Genomic DNA, 14,395 nt, shown 5'->3' with positions numbered 1-14,395 from the left:
AAGAGGAGGTAATCACATTGAAAGAAGAGAATGAAACTTTAGGAGTGAAAGAGGAAGAGGGGATACAGGCTGTCACAGTGGAAGAGGAGGTAGAAGCTTTCAGAATGAAAAAGGAGGAAGAGGCGGCTGTTTCAGTGAAAGAGGAACCTTTTTGGGAGGAAGAGGAGGCTGTCTCAATAAAAGAGAAGGTTGAAGCTTTTCTGGGAGTGAAAGAGGAGGAGACAGAAGATCTTATTAACAGCAGTGAGTATTGTCTAAAAAAACTCAGCAGTTGTTGAACTAGGCTACGGGTGCGGTTTTAAAGGGGCATTCTACTGAAGTTATGCACTCAAATATATTGTTCAGTACTGGAGGAATTGATAAAGGGGCAATCTGTGATTGGTACATGCATTTTTTAAAAACTTTTAAATTGATACTTTATTGTCCATTTACATCTAAATGAATTTAGTTTAGTCAGCAGGTAAACATCTTTCCACACTGGGAGCTGTCTCCCAAGCTGGGCTCACTCTCTCAAGAGGAAGAGATCATTTTTCTGGATAGGCCAGAAAATGTGACACGTTACTCCCTATGTAAATGTGGGGTGTGAAACCTGCCAGTTCAAGTCAGCTCCGCTGAGAGTGGAAACCGAGAGCTGACATATGGGGCATTGTGACACAATAAGGCACGGGAACCTATGAAATTCACAGAGCGCTCTGTACACCAATAATGTCACTCGGAACCAGTCCACAACTTCACATCTCACAGTTTAAAAGCAGAGAAGAAGTCCTAGAACCTGATGACACATTAGAGAGAGTTGTAGCCATTGATTCTTGAAGAATATAACTTCTAAATGCCCAACGACCTCAGTTCAACGGTCATACCCCATCTGAACCCGATATATACCGAGTTTACAAAACATTATGAACACCTGCTCAACTTTGATTTCCCATCAGAACCCACAACAGCCTGTTTAACTCTGAGGGGTATACTATGTAGTGGGATAGAGGAGTTAGTGAGCTGACTTCGGTTCAATTCTGAATTCGACTCACTGAATTCAACTCAGGATAACTGTTGAAGGTCTCTTACCTCTTAACCATGTAAGTTTCTATGGCAACAAATCCTTCATCTCTAACCTTCTCCGGAGCAGGCTAGTTGAGGACCAATCAGGGGGCAGGCTAACCCCACTTTATCCTGACTCAAGTGTTGTGTCTGAGCTGTGAGTTGAGGACCAATCAAATCAAATTCCCTACCATCTGTGATTGCAATAAAAAGTCATAAGTTTACCATCTGTTTTGATGTTCTCATTCACACAGGAGAGAGACATGACTATTATGGATCCTCTGGGGAGCCTCAACAACATCCTGATGCTGACGAGGCAGAGAAGAGTCTCTCCAGATCAGAACACCAGATGGTACAGCTTGGTCTGGTCTAGCATACAGCTTGCTCTATCTGGGTCTGGGCTGGGTTTCTGTAAAGCACTTTGTCAACAGTGACATCAGCATCCATAATGATATGTGTCTGTGTCCCCTCTTTATGGTTACCAGGACAACGCTAGCCCTTCCTCCCTCCCGGAGTCCCCGTGTCGTGCCTCTCCCGGAAACACCTTACTGCTGGGTATGAAGAGGTTGTCTGTGCTGCTGGTGGACTGCAGGAAAACAACAGGGCTGAGTGGAACTGTGAGAGGAGGAGAAGAGAAGAAAGGATCAGATTTGACTCATCAAAGTAAGTGCTGTAGTTTAGTTTGAACAAATACAATAGATCTGCCCACTCGGGTCTGTTCCCAGTAGGGCTGGTATCTGTTCCCAGTAGAGCTGTTCCCCAACTAATACAAATCTTGGTCGATTTATTTTTTTAGCGTGTATTTTTCCATATATAGACACCATTCTGCCTTTTCTTATGTGGAATGCCAATTTATCGTACCATTTCTACTTATCTGCGTGCCAGATATGGTTTTCATCTGCACATTTTCATGGAACATTTTAATTTCATTTATAATAAACGTCTTCATATGTCAAAATCATTGTCATGTTGTTCATCAAAATTCAATCTAAATGAAAATTATAAAAACCTATAAAGTATTTTCTGTTTCCAACTATGTAAAAATAGCCGACATAAAGTCAACAAATAAAAACATTGCAGCCTGCAGGTAGAAAATATCCTGATTTAAAAAATAAATATCCTATAAAATCACATTGACTATGCATGGCCTGTCTGCAACCAACTTGAAACACTGTATCAACTATTAACTTGGGTCAGGCCTGAAGCTTGTGCTAGCAACCTAGCAACATTGTATAAAAATATTCTGGATCCTCAGAGTTTCCCCTCAACCGGTGAGCTCAGGACCGACACAGCTGTAGGCTATTTGCGCAAGAGATAAGAAGCAATGCTCGACTTGGACAGGCGCTCACTGGAGCTGAGTAGCGAAACCTCAAATGTTCCTCTCATAGAATATTAGCTCAGAAGTATAGTGGAGCTCCTGCACCTACATATAAACAGTACCAGCACCCAAAATGAGTACCGGAACCTATTCCAGTCCAAGTCAAGTACTGATGAGAAGTAATCAGGTCTATTTTATGGCGTTTCCACTGGATCAGAGCATTGACTTGTTTCCCGCTGAGTGGTTCATCGAAAAGGGAGAGAGCTGGAAAATATTTTTTATATACATTGAGGAACTATTGTAATTCTCAATGGATGTAAAAACACACTTTTATTTTGCTAGCTGTTTTAGGTGAAGAAAACATTACATTGAGAAGCTCCACAGGTCCACAGCGTTGGACTAGTAACCGGAAGGTTGCAAGTTCAAATCCCAGAGCTGACAAGGTACAAATCTGTCGTTCTGCCCCTGAACAGGGCAGTTAACCCACTGTTCCTAGGCCGTCATACTTGACCATGTAGCATTTACAGTGATACGACCTCTTCAGAAGTCAGGGCATTCATACTTGACCATGTAGCATTTACAGTGACACGACCTCTTCAGAAGTAGAAGGGCATTCATACTTGACCATGTAGCATTTACAGTGATACGACCTCTTCAGAAGTAGAAGGGCATTCATACCTGACCATGTAGCATTTACAGTGATACGACCTCTTCAGAAGTAGAAGGGCATTCATACCTGACCATGTAGCATTTACAGTGATACGACCTCTTCAGAAGTAGAAGGGCATTCATACTTGACCATGTAGCATTTACAGAGATACGACCTCTTCAGAAGTAGAAGGGCATTCATACTTCTTGCGCTTCGTGAAGCAGTGCAGAGCTGTTGTCCAGGAAGTTGTCAAGGACGTGAGTTTGTTTTTGTACAGGATGTACTGTTGACGCCCTGTGGAATCCATAGGAATTGCATCAGGGAGCTATTTTACAATATGACCTTTCTCTTGCATTTCTAAGAGGATGGTCTCTCCAAAAAATAAAAAAATCCAGTTGGATTTTCTCCTACCATATCTATTGTGTTATATTCTCCTACATTATTGTAACATTTCTTACGAACTTCAATGTTTTTTTCTTTCCAATGGTACCAATTATATGCATATCCTTCAGGGCCTGAGCTACAGTCAGTTTACTTTGGGCACGTCATTCAGACAGGAAGTGGAGAAAAAAGGGGTGGCCCTATCCCTAAGGGCATGTACGAGCACACTCCTCCAGTTCACCTTAGCTGAGTTAAAAGCAAAAGAATATCAACAAATAAATCAATCAATCAATATTCTATTTATACTTCCTGTTTCTGTTTATTTAACCTATTTTGATGTCATATATTGAATTTGGATTTACTTCCAAAGTCTTAGTCAATAAATTGAAACCAACCTCTTTTAATCTGACGTCCACATTCCATTGATGCCCTGCTAACCCTTTATCAGACGTCGGATGTGGAGATCAATAAGGAGGTTATAGAGATCAGATGTTGGATGTGGAGATCAATAAGGAGGTTATAGAGATCAGATGTTGGATGTGAAGATCAATAAGGAGGTTATAGAGATCAGATTTGGATAAATTCCCTTACAACCCCATAAGAAGTAGATCAGATTTGGATGTCATTTCTGATCAATAAGGATGTCAAGATGTAATAAGGATGTCATAAATCTAGATCAGATTTGGATGTCAACAAAAAAAGACACAACAACATGTAAAGTTCAATAGGATTTATTTTATTAGCCTACAGTTCTCTACAGCCACTCTGCTCTGAGGGATCTATATTAAATGCCATACAAAGACTTAGCAGGAGGTTTCATCATGTGGACTTCGTACATGTCTGTCTAACTAAACACTGTCTTTGGCAGGAGAGAGATCAGACTCTCACGTTGACAGCGGTAAGAGTCCTTCGGGGGATCCGGACCCAGCGACGTCCAAACCAGCTGGACGACACCACTGCTCCCAGTGTGGAAAGAGTTTTAACCATTTAGGGAACCTGAAAACGCACGGGAGGACACATACGGGAGAGAAGCCGTACCACTGCGCCCTGTGTGGAAAGAGATTCACCCATTCAGGGAGCCTGAAAGCACATACGAAAATACACACAGGGGAGAAACCTTATCACTGCTCTCAGTGCGGAAAGAGATTTATCCAGTTAGGGAACCTGGAATCACACGAGAGAACTCACACAGAAGTAAAGAGGCTTTTCCACTGTTCTCATTGTGAAAAAACGTTTAAGAATTTAGGGAACCTGAAAGTGCATGAGAAATGCCATACAGGGGGGAAGCTTTTCCGCTGCTCCCAGTGTGGAACGATATTTACCCAGTTTAGGCACCTGACAGACCACGAGGTAACACACACAGGGAAGATGCCTTACCACTGCTCCCGGTGTGGAAAGACATATTTCACGTCACATGCACTTAGTCTCCATGAGAGAACACACACAGTGCTCCCGCCCTTATCTCATATTTTTGACTGAAAATCGTGTTTTTTTGTTTATGCCACATTAAACCAAATTGTAGAAAGTATACTCGACAGCGATGACGACGAAACAAAAGTTACCCTCTGTTTCTTCTTGAGAAAACGCGTTAAAACAATTCTTCAACATTAAATTCTTATTACTACCAACTGAAATAAGAATTTCCAATATTATTTTTCCAATCAAGTGAAAGAGCTCTACCAGGCGGTTGAGAAGTCAAGAGGGTCATATCTACAGTGACACATTAGAATGGCGTTTTGTTACAGAGCTCTACCAGGCGGTTGAGAAGTCAAGAGGGTCATATCTACAGTGACACATTAGAATGGCGCTTTGTTACAGAGCTCTACCAGGCGGTTGAGAAGTCAAGAGGGTCATCTCTACAGTGACACATTAGAATGCCGTTTTGCATAGCATTTTTACTGATCTAGAAAATATACGTTTACTTTAGGTGTGTTTCAATGGCCTTTTTTAATACATAGTTAAGCATTGTTAAATGAGGACTGATCTCAAACGTGGAACAACGTATGGTAATATTCAATGACAGTTTGAAATGTTTGTGTTTTTCCAGGTAGTGGACACAGTAGTAGTCCCACAAAACGGCTTTCTTGAATTTCAAATGGATTCCACCACGTTTCCCCCCATCTTCAGACTATATTTTACGATAATATATGACTAAACGCCATTTTATTTTATTACTGTTACAGACTTTGTTTTATTGGTCGATAGTCTGAATATTGATTATTTGACGTTATGAGGCTGAAATGTGGATAAAACCACTTATGTTGCGTAGAAGTAGCTTTTCCTTTCTTTCTCACGGTCATAGACTGAATTGTAGTAGCAGTAGTAGTCGCTGTAGTAGTGGTAACTGTGGTAGTAGTAACAGTAGTAGTAACAGTAGTAGTGGTAGTAGCAGTAGTACTGGTAGCAGTAGTAGTAGTAGCAGTAATACTGGTAGTAGTAGTAGTAGCAGTAATACTGGTGGTAGTAGTAGTAGTAGTAGTAGTAGTAGTAGCAGTAGTACTGGTAGTAGTAGCAGTAGTACTGGTAGTAGTAGCAGTAGCAGTAATACTGGTAGTAGTAGTAGTAGCAGTAATACTGGTAGTAGCAGTAGTAGCAGTAGTACTGGTAGTAGTAGTAGTAGTAGTAGTACTGGTAGTAGCAGTAATACTGGTAGTAGTAGTAGTAGTAGCAGTAATACTGGTAGTAGTAGTAGTAGCAGTAATACTGGTAGTAGCAGCAATACTGGTAGTAGTAGTAGTAGTAGTAGCAGTAGTACTGGTAGTAGTACTGGTAGCAGTAGTACTGGTAACAGTAGTAGTACTGGTAGTAGTAGTAGCAGTAGTGCTGGTAGTAGCAGTAGTACTGGTAGCAGTAGTACTGGTAGTAGTAACAATAGTAGTAGTAGTAGTAGTAGTAGTAGTAGCAGTAGTGGTAGTATTAGTAGTAACAGTAGTAGTAGTAGCAGTAGTACTGGTAGCAGTAGTACTGGTAGTAGTAACAATAGTAGTAGTAGTAGTAGTAGTGGTAGTAGTAGTAGTAACAGTAGTAGTAGTAGCAGTAGTACTGGTAGCAGTAGTACTGGTAGTAGTAGTACTGGTAGCAGTAGTACTGGTAGCAGTAGTACTGGTAGCAGTAGTACTGGTAGTAGTAGTACTGGTAGCAGTAGTACTGGTAGTAGTAACAATAGTAGTAGTAGTAGTAGTAGTAGTAGTAGCAGTAGTGGTAGTAGTAGTAGTAACAGTAGTAGTAGCAGTAGTACTGGTAGTAGTAACAATAGTAGTAGTAGTAGCAGTAGTAGTAGCAGTAGTACTGGTAGTAGTAACAATAGTAGTAGTAGTAGTAGTAGCAGTAGTGGTAGTAGTAACAGTAGTAGTAGTAGTAGTAACAGTAGTAGTAACAGTAGTAGTAGTGGTAGTAGTAGTGGTAGTAGTAACAGTAGTAGTAGTAGTAGTAACAGTAGTAGTAACAGTAGTAGTAGTGGTAGTAGTAGTGGTAGTAGTAACAGTAGTAGTAACAGTAGTAGTAGTGGTAGTAGTAGTGGTAGTAGTAACAGTAGTGGTAGTAGTAGTAGTAGTAGTAGTAGCAGCTTTTCCTTTCTTTCTCACAGTCATAGACTGAATTGTACACCAATCTACAATCATAACGTCAATCATATATAATTATCAAATAGTAACATTCTAAACTAGCAAAACACATTTTAATACAAATCAACGACAAGTTTTTTTGGTTGGCAGCTTGAGAAAATACAGTCCATCTTTAGAGTTCTTAGGAAGGCATTTCTAAAGCTCTGGGCAACGGCAGAGTCTGATAGCAGCCTGTTTGTTGTCACGGAGACAGAGAGTGTTCAGTTTGCTCTCTGGTTGGAGGGAGCCAGTCTGTAAACTGGGAGTTCTTCAGGGACTTAACAAAATGTCAGGCAAATCTGCTCCTGTCTTACATGAGTGCTTCCCGGTAGCTGGTGTACAGTTACGACCGGCCTAGAATGATTCTGCTGCAGGGGTCTCTTCTGGACACTCTCCAGCTTGAACGGTCAGGGTTTGAGTGAGGTCAGGATGTGATCGTGGTATGTGAGGGTGACAGCCAGGGAAAACAGACTCCACAACTGGTCTCTTGAATAATGTTTACATACTGCTTTACTCATCTCATATGTATATATTCTGTATTTTATTCTCCTGTATTTACTCACCTCATATGTACATATTCTGTATTTTATTCTCCTGTATTTACTCATCTCATATGTACATATTCTGTATTTTATTCTCCTGTATTTACTCACCTCATATGTACATATTCTGTATTTTATTCTCCTGTATTTACTCATCTCATATGTATATATTCTGTATTTTATTCTACTGTATTTACTCATCTCATATGTACATATTCTGTATTTTATTCTACTGTATTTACTCATCTCATATGTACATATTCTGTATTTTATTCTACTGTATTTACTCATCTCATATGTATATATTCTGTATTTTATTCTACTGTATTTACTCATCTCATATGTACATATTCTGTATTTTATTCTACTGTATTTACTCATCTCATATGTGTATATTCTGTATTTTATTCTCCTGTATTTACTCATCTCATATGTATATATTCTGTATTTTATTCTACTGTATTTACTCACCTCATATGTGTATATTCTGTATTTTATTCTACTGTATTTTAGTCAATGCCACTCTGACATTACTTGTCCTAATATTTATATATTTCTTAATTCCATTCTTTTACTTTTAGATTTGTGTGGAATTGTTGTGAATTGTTAGATACTACTGTTTGGAGCTATGAACACAAGCATTTCACTACACCCGCAATAACATCTGCTACAACATGTGTATGGACCAATAACATCTGCTACAACATGTGTATGGACCAATAACATCTGCTACAGCATGTGTATGGACCAATAACATCTGTTACAGCATGTGTATGGACCAATAACATCTGCTACAGCATGTGTATGGACCAATAACATCTGTTACAGCATGTGTATGGACCAATAACATCTGCTACAACATGTGTATGGACCAATAACATCTGCTACAGCATGTGTATGGACCAATAACATCTGCTACAACGTGTGTATGGACCAATAACATCTGCTACAACATGTGTATGGACCAATAACATCTGCTACAACATGTGTATGGACCAATAACATCTGCTACAACATGTGTATGGACCAATAACATCTGCTACAACATGTGTATGGACCAATAACATCTGCTACAACGTGTGTATGGACCAATAACATCTGCTACAACATGTGTATGGACCAATAACATCTGCTACAACGTGTGTATGGACCAATAACATCTGTTACAGCATGTGTATGTGACCAATAACATCTGCTACAACATGTGTATGGACCAATAACATCTGCTACAACGTGTGTATGGACCAATAACATCTGCTACAACATGTGTATGGACAAATAACATCTGCTACAGCATGTGTATGGACCAATAACATCTGCTACAACATGTGTATGGACCAATAACATCTGCTACAACGTGTGTATGGACCAATAACATCTGCTACAACGTGTGTATGGACAAATAACATCTGCTACAACATGTGAATGGACCAATAACGTGATTTGATTTGATAAGTAGCTGATGTAGATGCCCAGTAGGTCTGCTTTGGTTAAAGGGACCCTGGTCATGACGTCAACATGGCTGCTCCAGGGCAGGTCCTAATAATACATGAAGTGGATCTGACTTTTTAGGAACTCAAGCACAAGTTAGATATCACTGTTGGAGCTAGGAACATAAACATGTTTAATATCACTGTTGGAGCTAGGAACACAAACATTATAGATTTCACTGTTGGAGCTAGGAACACAAACATTATAGATTTCACTGTTGGAGCTAGGAACACACAGCATGATAGATATCACTGTTGGAGCTCGGAACACAAACATGATAGATATCACTGTTGGAGCTAGGAACACAAACATTATAGATTTCACTGTTGGAGCTAGGAACACAAACATTATAGATTTCACTGTTGGAGCTAGGAACACACAGCATGATAGATATCACTGTTGGAGCTAGGAACACAAACATTATAGATATCACTGTTGGCGCTAGGAACACAAACATGATAGATATCACTGTTGGAGCTAGGAACACAAACATGATAGATATCACTGTTGGAGCTAGGAACACAAACACAAGTTAGATATCACTATTGGAACTAGGAACACAAGCATGATAGATTTGTTTAAAAAAAAATAACTAGGCAAGTCAGTTAAGAAGAAATTATTTTTTACAATGACCGCCTATACCTGCCGAACCCGGACGACGCGGGGCCGTATCTCCACATAGTTGTGCGAACAGGCGCACGTGCTCAGTGGATGTGGTTTAATGTAGTTTACAATGGAAGTTACCTGCTGCAGTGCATCTCAGTTGTTCTGTGCTCAGCTCCTTTTCTCGACAGTTACTCTCTGTGTATCGTACAATGCGTCCATGGCCAGAACCAAGTAAAACCTCTCGCAAGTCCACCGGTGGCAAAGCACCCAGGAAGCAGCTCGCCACCAAGGCTGCGCGCAAGATCGCCGCCGCCACCCGCGGCGTGAAGAAGCCTCACCGTTACAGGCCCGGTACCGTGGCTCTGAGAGAGATCCGAGGTTACCAGAAGTCCACTGAGCTGCTGATCCGCAAACTGGCCTTCCAGCGCCTGGTGAGAGAAATTGGCCAGGACTTCAAGACCGACCTGCGCTTCCAGAGTTCCGCCGTGATGGCCCTGCAGGAGTCTAGCGAGGCCTACCTGGTCGGCCTGTTCGAGGACACCAACCTGTGCGCCACCCACGCCAAGAGGGTGACCATCATGTCCAAGGACATCTAGCTGGCCCGCGGTATTCGCGGAGAGCGCGCTTAAACGATGACCCGATCTCCAAAATACCCCAAATATTTCCGTCAAAAAGGCACAATTGTTTCATTTCTACACGTCCCTCTACATTTCCCACCATGTATGTTGTTGACGAACACGTCGTGTTCCCTGCTCTCGAGTCACCACAGACCGTGATTCGATTCCAGGCTGTATCACAACCGGCCGTGATTGTAAATAAGAGTTGGTTCTTAACTGACTTGACTAGTTAAATAAAGGGTCACATAGAAATAGAAGCTGCGTAGTGCACGTTTTACTCGGCGGAATTCTAGCTTCAATATTATCTGCTAACGAGAGGGACGTGACCACTAGAATGTGATTAGATGTATATTAGTATGCCTATAGTAGAACAGTCAAAGGAGGGGGAAATACACTAGGAGTAATGAGTGATAGTGATGATATAGGGCAAAGAGTCCCAATAATAAGTGTTGGAATGGAGAATTGTCATGTAGCGAAGAAAAACATTGCATGCCAACTGACTTTGAAAGTCCCCACATTGCAGTGCTGCTGAGAGACTCGTGCAGAGGGGGAAAACTTTACCGTGGAGCACGGAGGCCATCTAGTGGTTAAACGCGGGTACTGCCAACATGTGAGCACGTCATAGTGGTGTAACATATGTGAAACGGCTTAGTTAGCGGTGTTCGCGCTAAATAGCGTTTCAATCGGTGACGTCACTTGCTCTGAGACCTTGAAGTAGTGGTTCCCCCTTGCTCTGCAAGGGCCGCGGATTTTGTGGAGCGATGGGTAACGATGCTTCATGGGTGACTGTTGTTGATGTCCCTGGTTCGCGCCCGGGGGGTCCCTGGTTCGCGCCCGGGTATGGGCGAGGGGACGGTCTAAAGTTACCCTATTGGTATTTGATTTTCAGCCCAGCGTTTCCCGAAATCCGTCCTCGAGTCCCCGAGTGGTGCACGTTGTTCTTTTTGAGAATCCAATTGCTCTTGGAATGTAAACATGGACATAGAGTCTGTCAATTACTTTGTGAAAAATCGCCATTCCATCATTCCTGCCCCATGTGACCGTTGAAGACGTGTCACAATCCTTGGTGGCAAAAACTCCCATGTTTTGATCAGATAATTTCAATTGGTCAAAAAGATGCATTAGGATGCTAGCGGAAACTTTAACATTCGTAATAAGCACGGTGACAAGCATTCATTGTTACACCCCTGTAATTACAGACAGCAATTACCACCAGTTAGATGTTACTATTACAGCATAACTATGAATTATTGTAATTTATTACAATATTTGTACTAAAACAGACATTCAAATGAAGCGCTACCAAATATTGAAAGGAGGAAGCTTTCAGAATGAAAAAAGGAGGAAGAGGAGGCTGTCACATTGAAAGAAGGGGAAGAAGGGATAGAGGGTGTCACAGTGGAAGGGGAAGAAGGGATAGAGGCTGTCACAGTGGAAGAGGAAGAGGAGATAGAGGCTGTCACAGTGGAAGGGGAAGAAGGGATAGAGGGTGTTACAGTGGAAGGGGAAGAAGGGATAGAGGCTGTCACAGTGGAAGAGGAAGAGGAGATAGAGGCTGTCACAGTGGAAGGGGAAGAAGGGATAGAGGGTGTTACAGTGGAAGGGGAAGAAGGGATAGAGGGTGTTACAGTGGAAGAGGAAGAAGGGATAGAGGCTGTCACAGTGGAAGAGGAAGAAGGGATAGAGGGTGTTACAGTGGAAGAGGAAGAAGGGATAGAGGCTGTCACAGTGGAAGGGGAAGAAGGGATAGAGGCTGTCACAGTGGAAGGGGAAGAAGGGATAGAGGCTGTCACAGTGGAAGGGGAAGAAGGGATAGAGGGTGTTACAGTGGAAGAGGAAGAAGGGATAGAGGCTGTCACAGTGGAAGGGGAAGAAGGGATAGAGGGTGTTACAGTGGAAGAGGAAGAAGGGATAGAGGGTGTTACAGTGGAAGAGGAAGAAGGGATAGAGGGTGTTACAGTGGAAGAGGAAGAAGGGATAGAGGGTGTTACAGTGGAAGAGGAAGAAGGGATAGAGGGTGTTACAGTGGAAGAGGAGGAAGGGATAGAGGGTGTTACAGTGGACGAGGAAGAGGAGATAGAGGGTGTTACAGTGGAAGAAGGGATAGAGGGTGTTACAGTGGACGAGGAAGAGGAGATAGAGGGTGTAACAGTGGAAGAAGGGATAGAGGGTGTTACAGTGGAAGAGGAAGAGGAGATAGAGGGTGTTACAGTGGACAAGGAAGAGGAGATAGAGGGTGTTACAGTGGAAGAGGAAGAAGGGATAGAGGGTGTTACAGTGGAAGAGGAAGAAGGGATAGAGGGTGTTACAGTGGAAGAGGAAGAAGGGATAGAGGGTGTTACAGTGGAAGAGGAGGAAGGGATAGAGGGTGTTACAGTGGACGAGGAAGAGGAGATAGAGGGTGTTACAGTGGAAGAAGGGATAGAGGGTGTTACAGTGGACGAGGAAGAGGAGATAGAGGGTGTTACAGTGGAAGAAGGGATAGAGGGTGTTACAATGGAAGAGGAAGAGGAGATAGAGGGTGTTACAGTGGACGAGGAAGAGGAGATAGAGGGTGTTACAGTGGACGAAGAAGAGGAGATAGAGGGTGTTACAGTGGAAGAGGAGATAGAGGGTGTTACAGTGGACGAGGAAGAGGAGAGAGAGGGTGTTACAGTGGACGAAGAAGAGGAGATAGAGGGTGTTACAGTGGACGAGGAAGAGGAGATAAAGGGTGTTACAGTGGACGAGGAAGAGGAGATAGAGGGTGTTACAGTGGACGAGGAAGAGGAGATAGAGGGTGTTACAGTGGAAGAGGAGATAGAGGGTGTTACAGTGGACGAGGAAGAGGAAGAGGAGATAGAGGCTGTTACAGTGGAAGAGGAAGAGGAGATAGAGGGTGTTACAGTGGACGAGGAAGAGGAGATAGAGGGTGTTACAGTGGACGAGGAAGAGGAGATAGAGGGTGTTACAGTGGACGAGGAAGAGGAGAGAGAGGGTGTTACAGTGGACGAGGAAGAGGAGATAGAGGGTGTTACAGTGGAAGAGGAAGAGGAGATAGAGGGTGTTAAAGTGGAAGAGGAAGAGGAGATAGAGGGTGTTACAGTGGACGAGGAAGAGGAAGAGGAGATTCCGAATGAAAAAGGAGGAAGAAGATATCACATTGAAAGAAGAAGAGGAGGATGTTGTAGTGAAAGAAGAAGAGGAGGGTGTTGCAGTGAAAGAAGAAGAGGAGGGTGTTGTAGTGAAAGAAGAAGAGGAGGATGTTGTAGTGAAAGAAGAAGAGGAGGATGTTGTTGTGAAAGAAGAAGAGGAGGATGTTGTTGTGAAAGAAGAAGAGAAGGATGTTATTGTGAAAGAAGAAGAGGAGGATGTTGTAGTGACAGAAGAAGAGGAGGATGTTGTAGTGAAAGAAGAAGAGGAGGATGTTGTAGTGAAAGAAGAAGAGGAGGATGTTGTAGTGAGTGAAGAAGAGGAGGATGTTGCAGTGAAAGAAGGAGAGGAGGATGTTGTAGTGAGTGAAGAAGAGGAGGATGTTGCAGTGAAAGAAGAAGAGGAGGATGTTGTAGTGAAAGAAGAAGAGGAGGATGTTGTAGTGAAAGAAGAAGAGGAGGATGTTGTAGTGAAAGAAGAAGAGGAGGATGTTGTAGTGAAAGAAGAAGAGGAGGATGTTGTTGTGAAAGAAGAAGAGGAGGATGTTGCAGTGAAAGAAGAAGAGGAGGATGTTGTAGTGAAAGAAGAAGAGGAGGATGTTGTAGTGAGTGAAGAAGAGGAGGATGTTGCAGTGAAAGAAGAAGAGGAGGATGTTGTAGTGAGTGAAGAAGAGGAGGATGTTGTAGTGAAAGAAGAAGAGGAGGGTGTTGTAGTGAAAGAAGAAGAGGAGGATGTTGTAGTGAAAGAAGAAGAGGAGGATGTTGTAGTGAAAGAAGAAGAGGAGGATGTTGTAGTGAGTGAAGAAGAGGAGGATGTTGTAGTGACAGAAGAAGAGGAGGATGTTGTAGTGAAAGAAGAAGAGGAGGGTGTTGTAGTGAAAGAAGAAGAGGAGGATGTTGTAGTGAAAGAAGAAGAGGAGGATGTTGTAGTGAAAGAAGAAGAGGAGGATGTTGTAGTGAGTGAAGAAGAGGAGGATGTTGTAGTGAAAGAAGAAGAGGAGGGTGTTGTAGTGAAAGAAG

General features: G+C 42.4%; 1 protein-coding gene and 1 pseudogene across 1 annotated transcript; both read left to right on the top strand.

Moving 5' to 3' along the window:
- Nucleotides 1-1,528: 1,528 nt before the first annotated feature.
- On the top strand, nucleotides 1,529-5,803 carry LOC110494905 (gastrula zinc finger protein XlCGF17.1-like). Its single transcript, XM_036973163.1, has 2 exons — nucleotides 1,529-1,701; nucleotides 4,255-5,803. The coding sequence occupies exons 1-2, from the start codon at nucleotides 1,596-1,598 to the stop codon at nucleotides 4,863-4,865; spliced, it is 717 nt and encodes a 238-aa protein (XP_036829058.1). The 5' UTR covers nucleotides 1,529-1,595; the 3' UTR covers nucleotides 4,866-5,803.
- Nucleotides 5,804-9,836: 4,033 nt separating this feature from the next.
- Nucleotides 9,837-10,256, top strand: LOC110495092 (annotated as a pseudogene).
- Nucleotides 10,257-14,395: the final 4,139 nt, after the last annotated feature.

The sequence above is a fragment of the Oncorhynchus mykiss genome, unplaced genomic scaffold, assembly GCF_013265735.2.
Source record: "Oncorhynchus mykiss isolate Arlee unplaced genomic scaffold, USDA_OmykA_1.1 un_scaffold_223, whole genome shotgun sequence".
Classification (NCBI taxonomy): domain Eukaryota; kingdom Metazoa; phylum Chordata; class Actinopteri; order Salmoniformes; family Salmonidae; genus Oncorhynchus; species Oncorhynchus mykiss.
The sequence above is the reverse complement of the archived record's forward strand: the minus strand, read 5'-3'. Positions and strand labels throughout refer to the sequence as shown.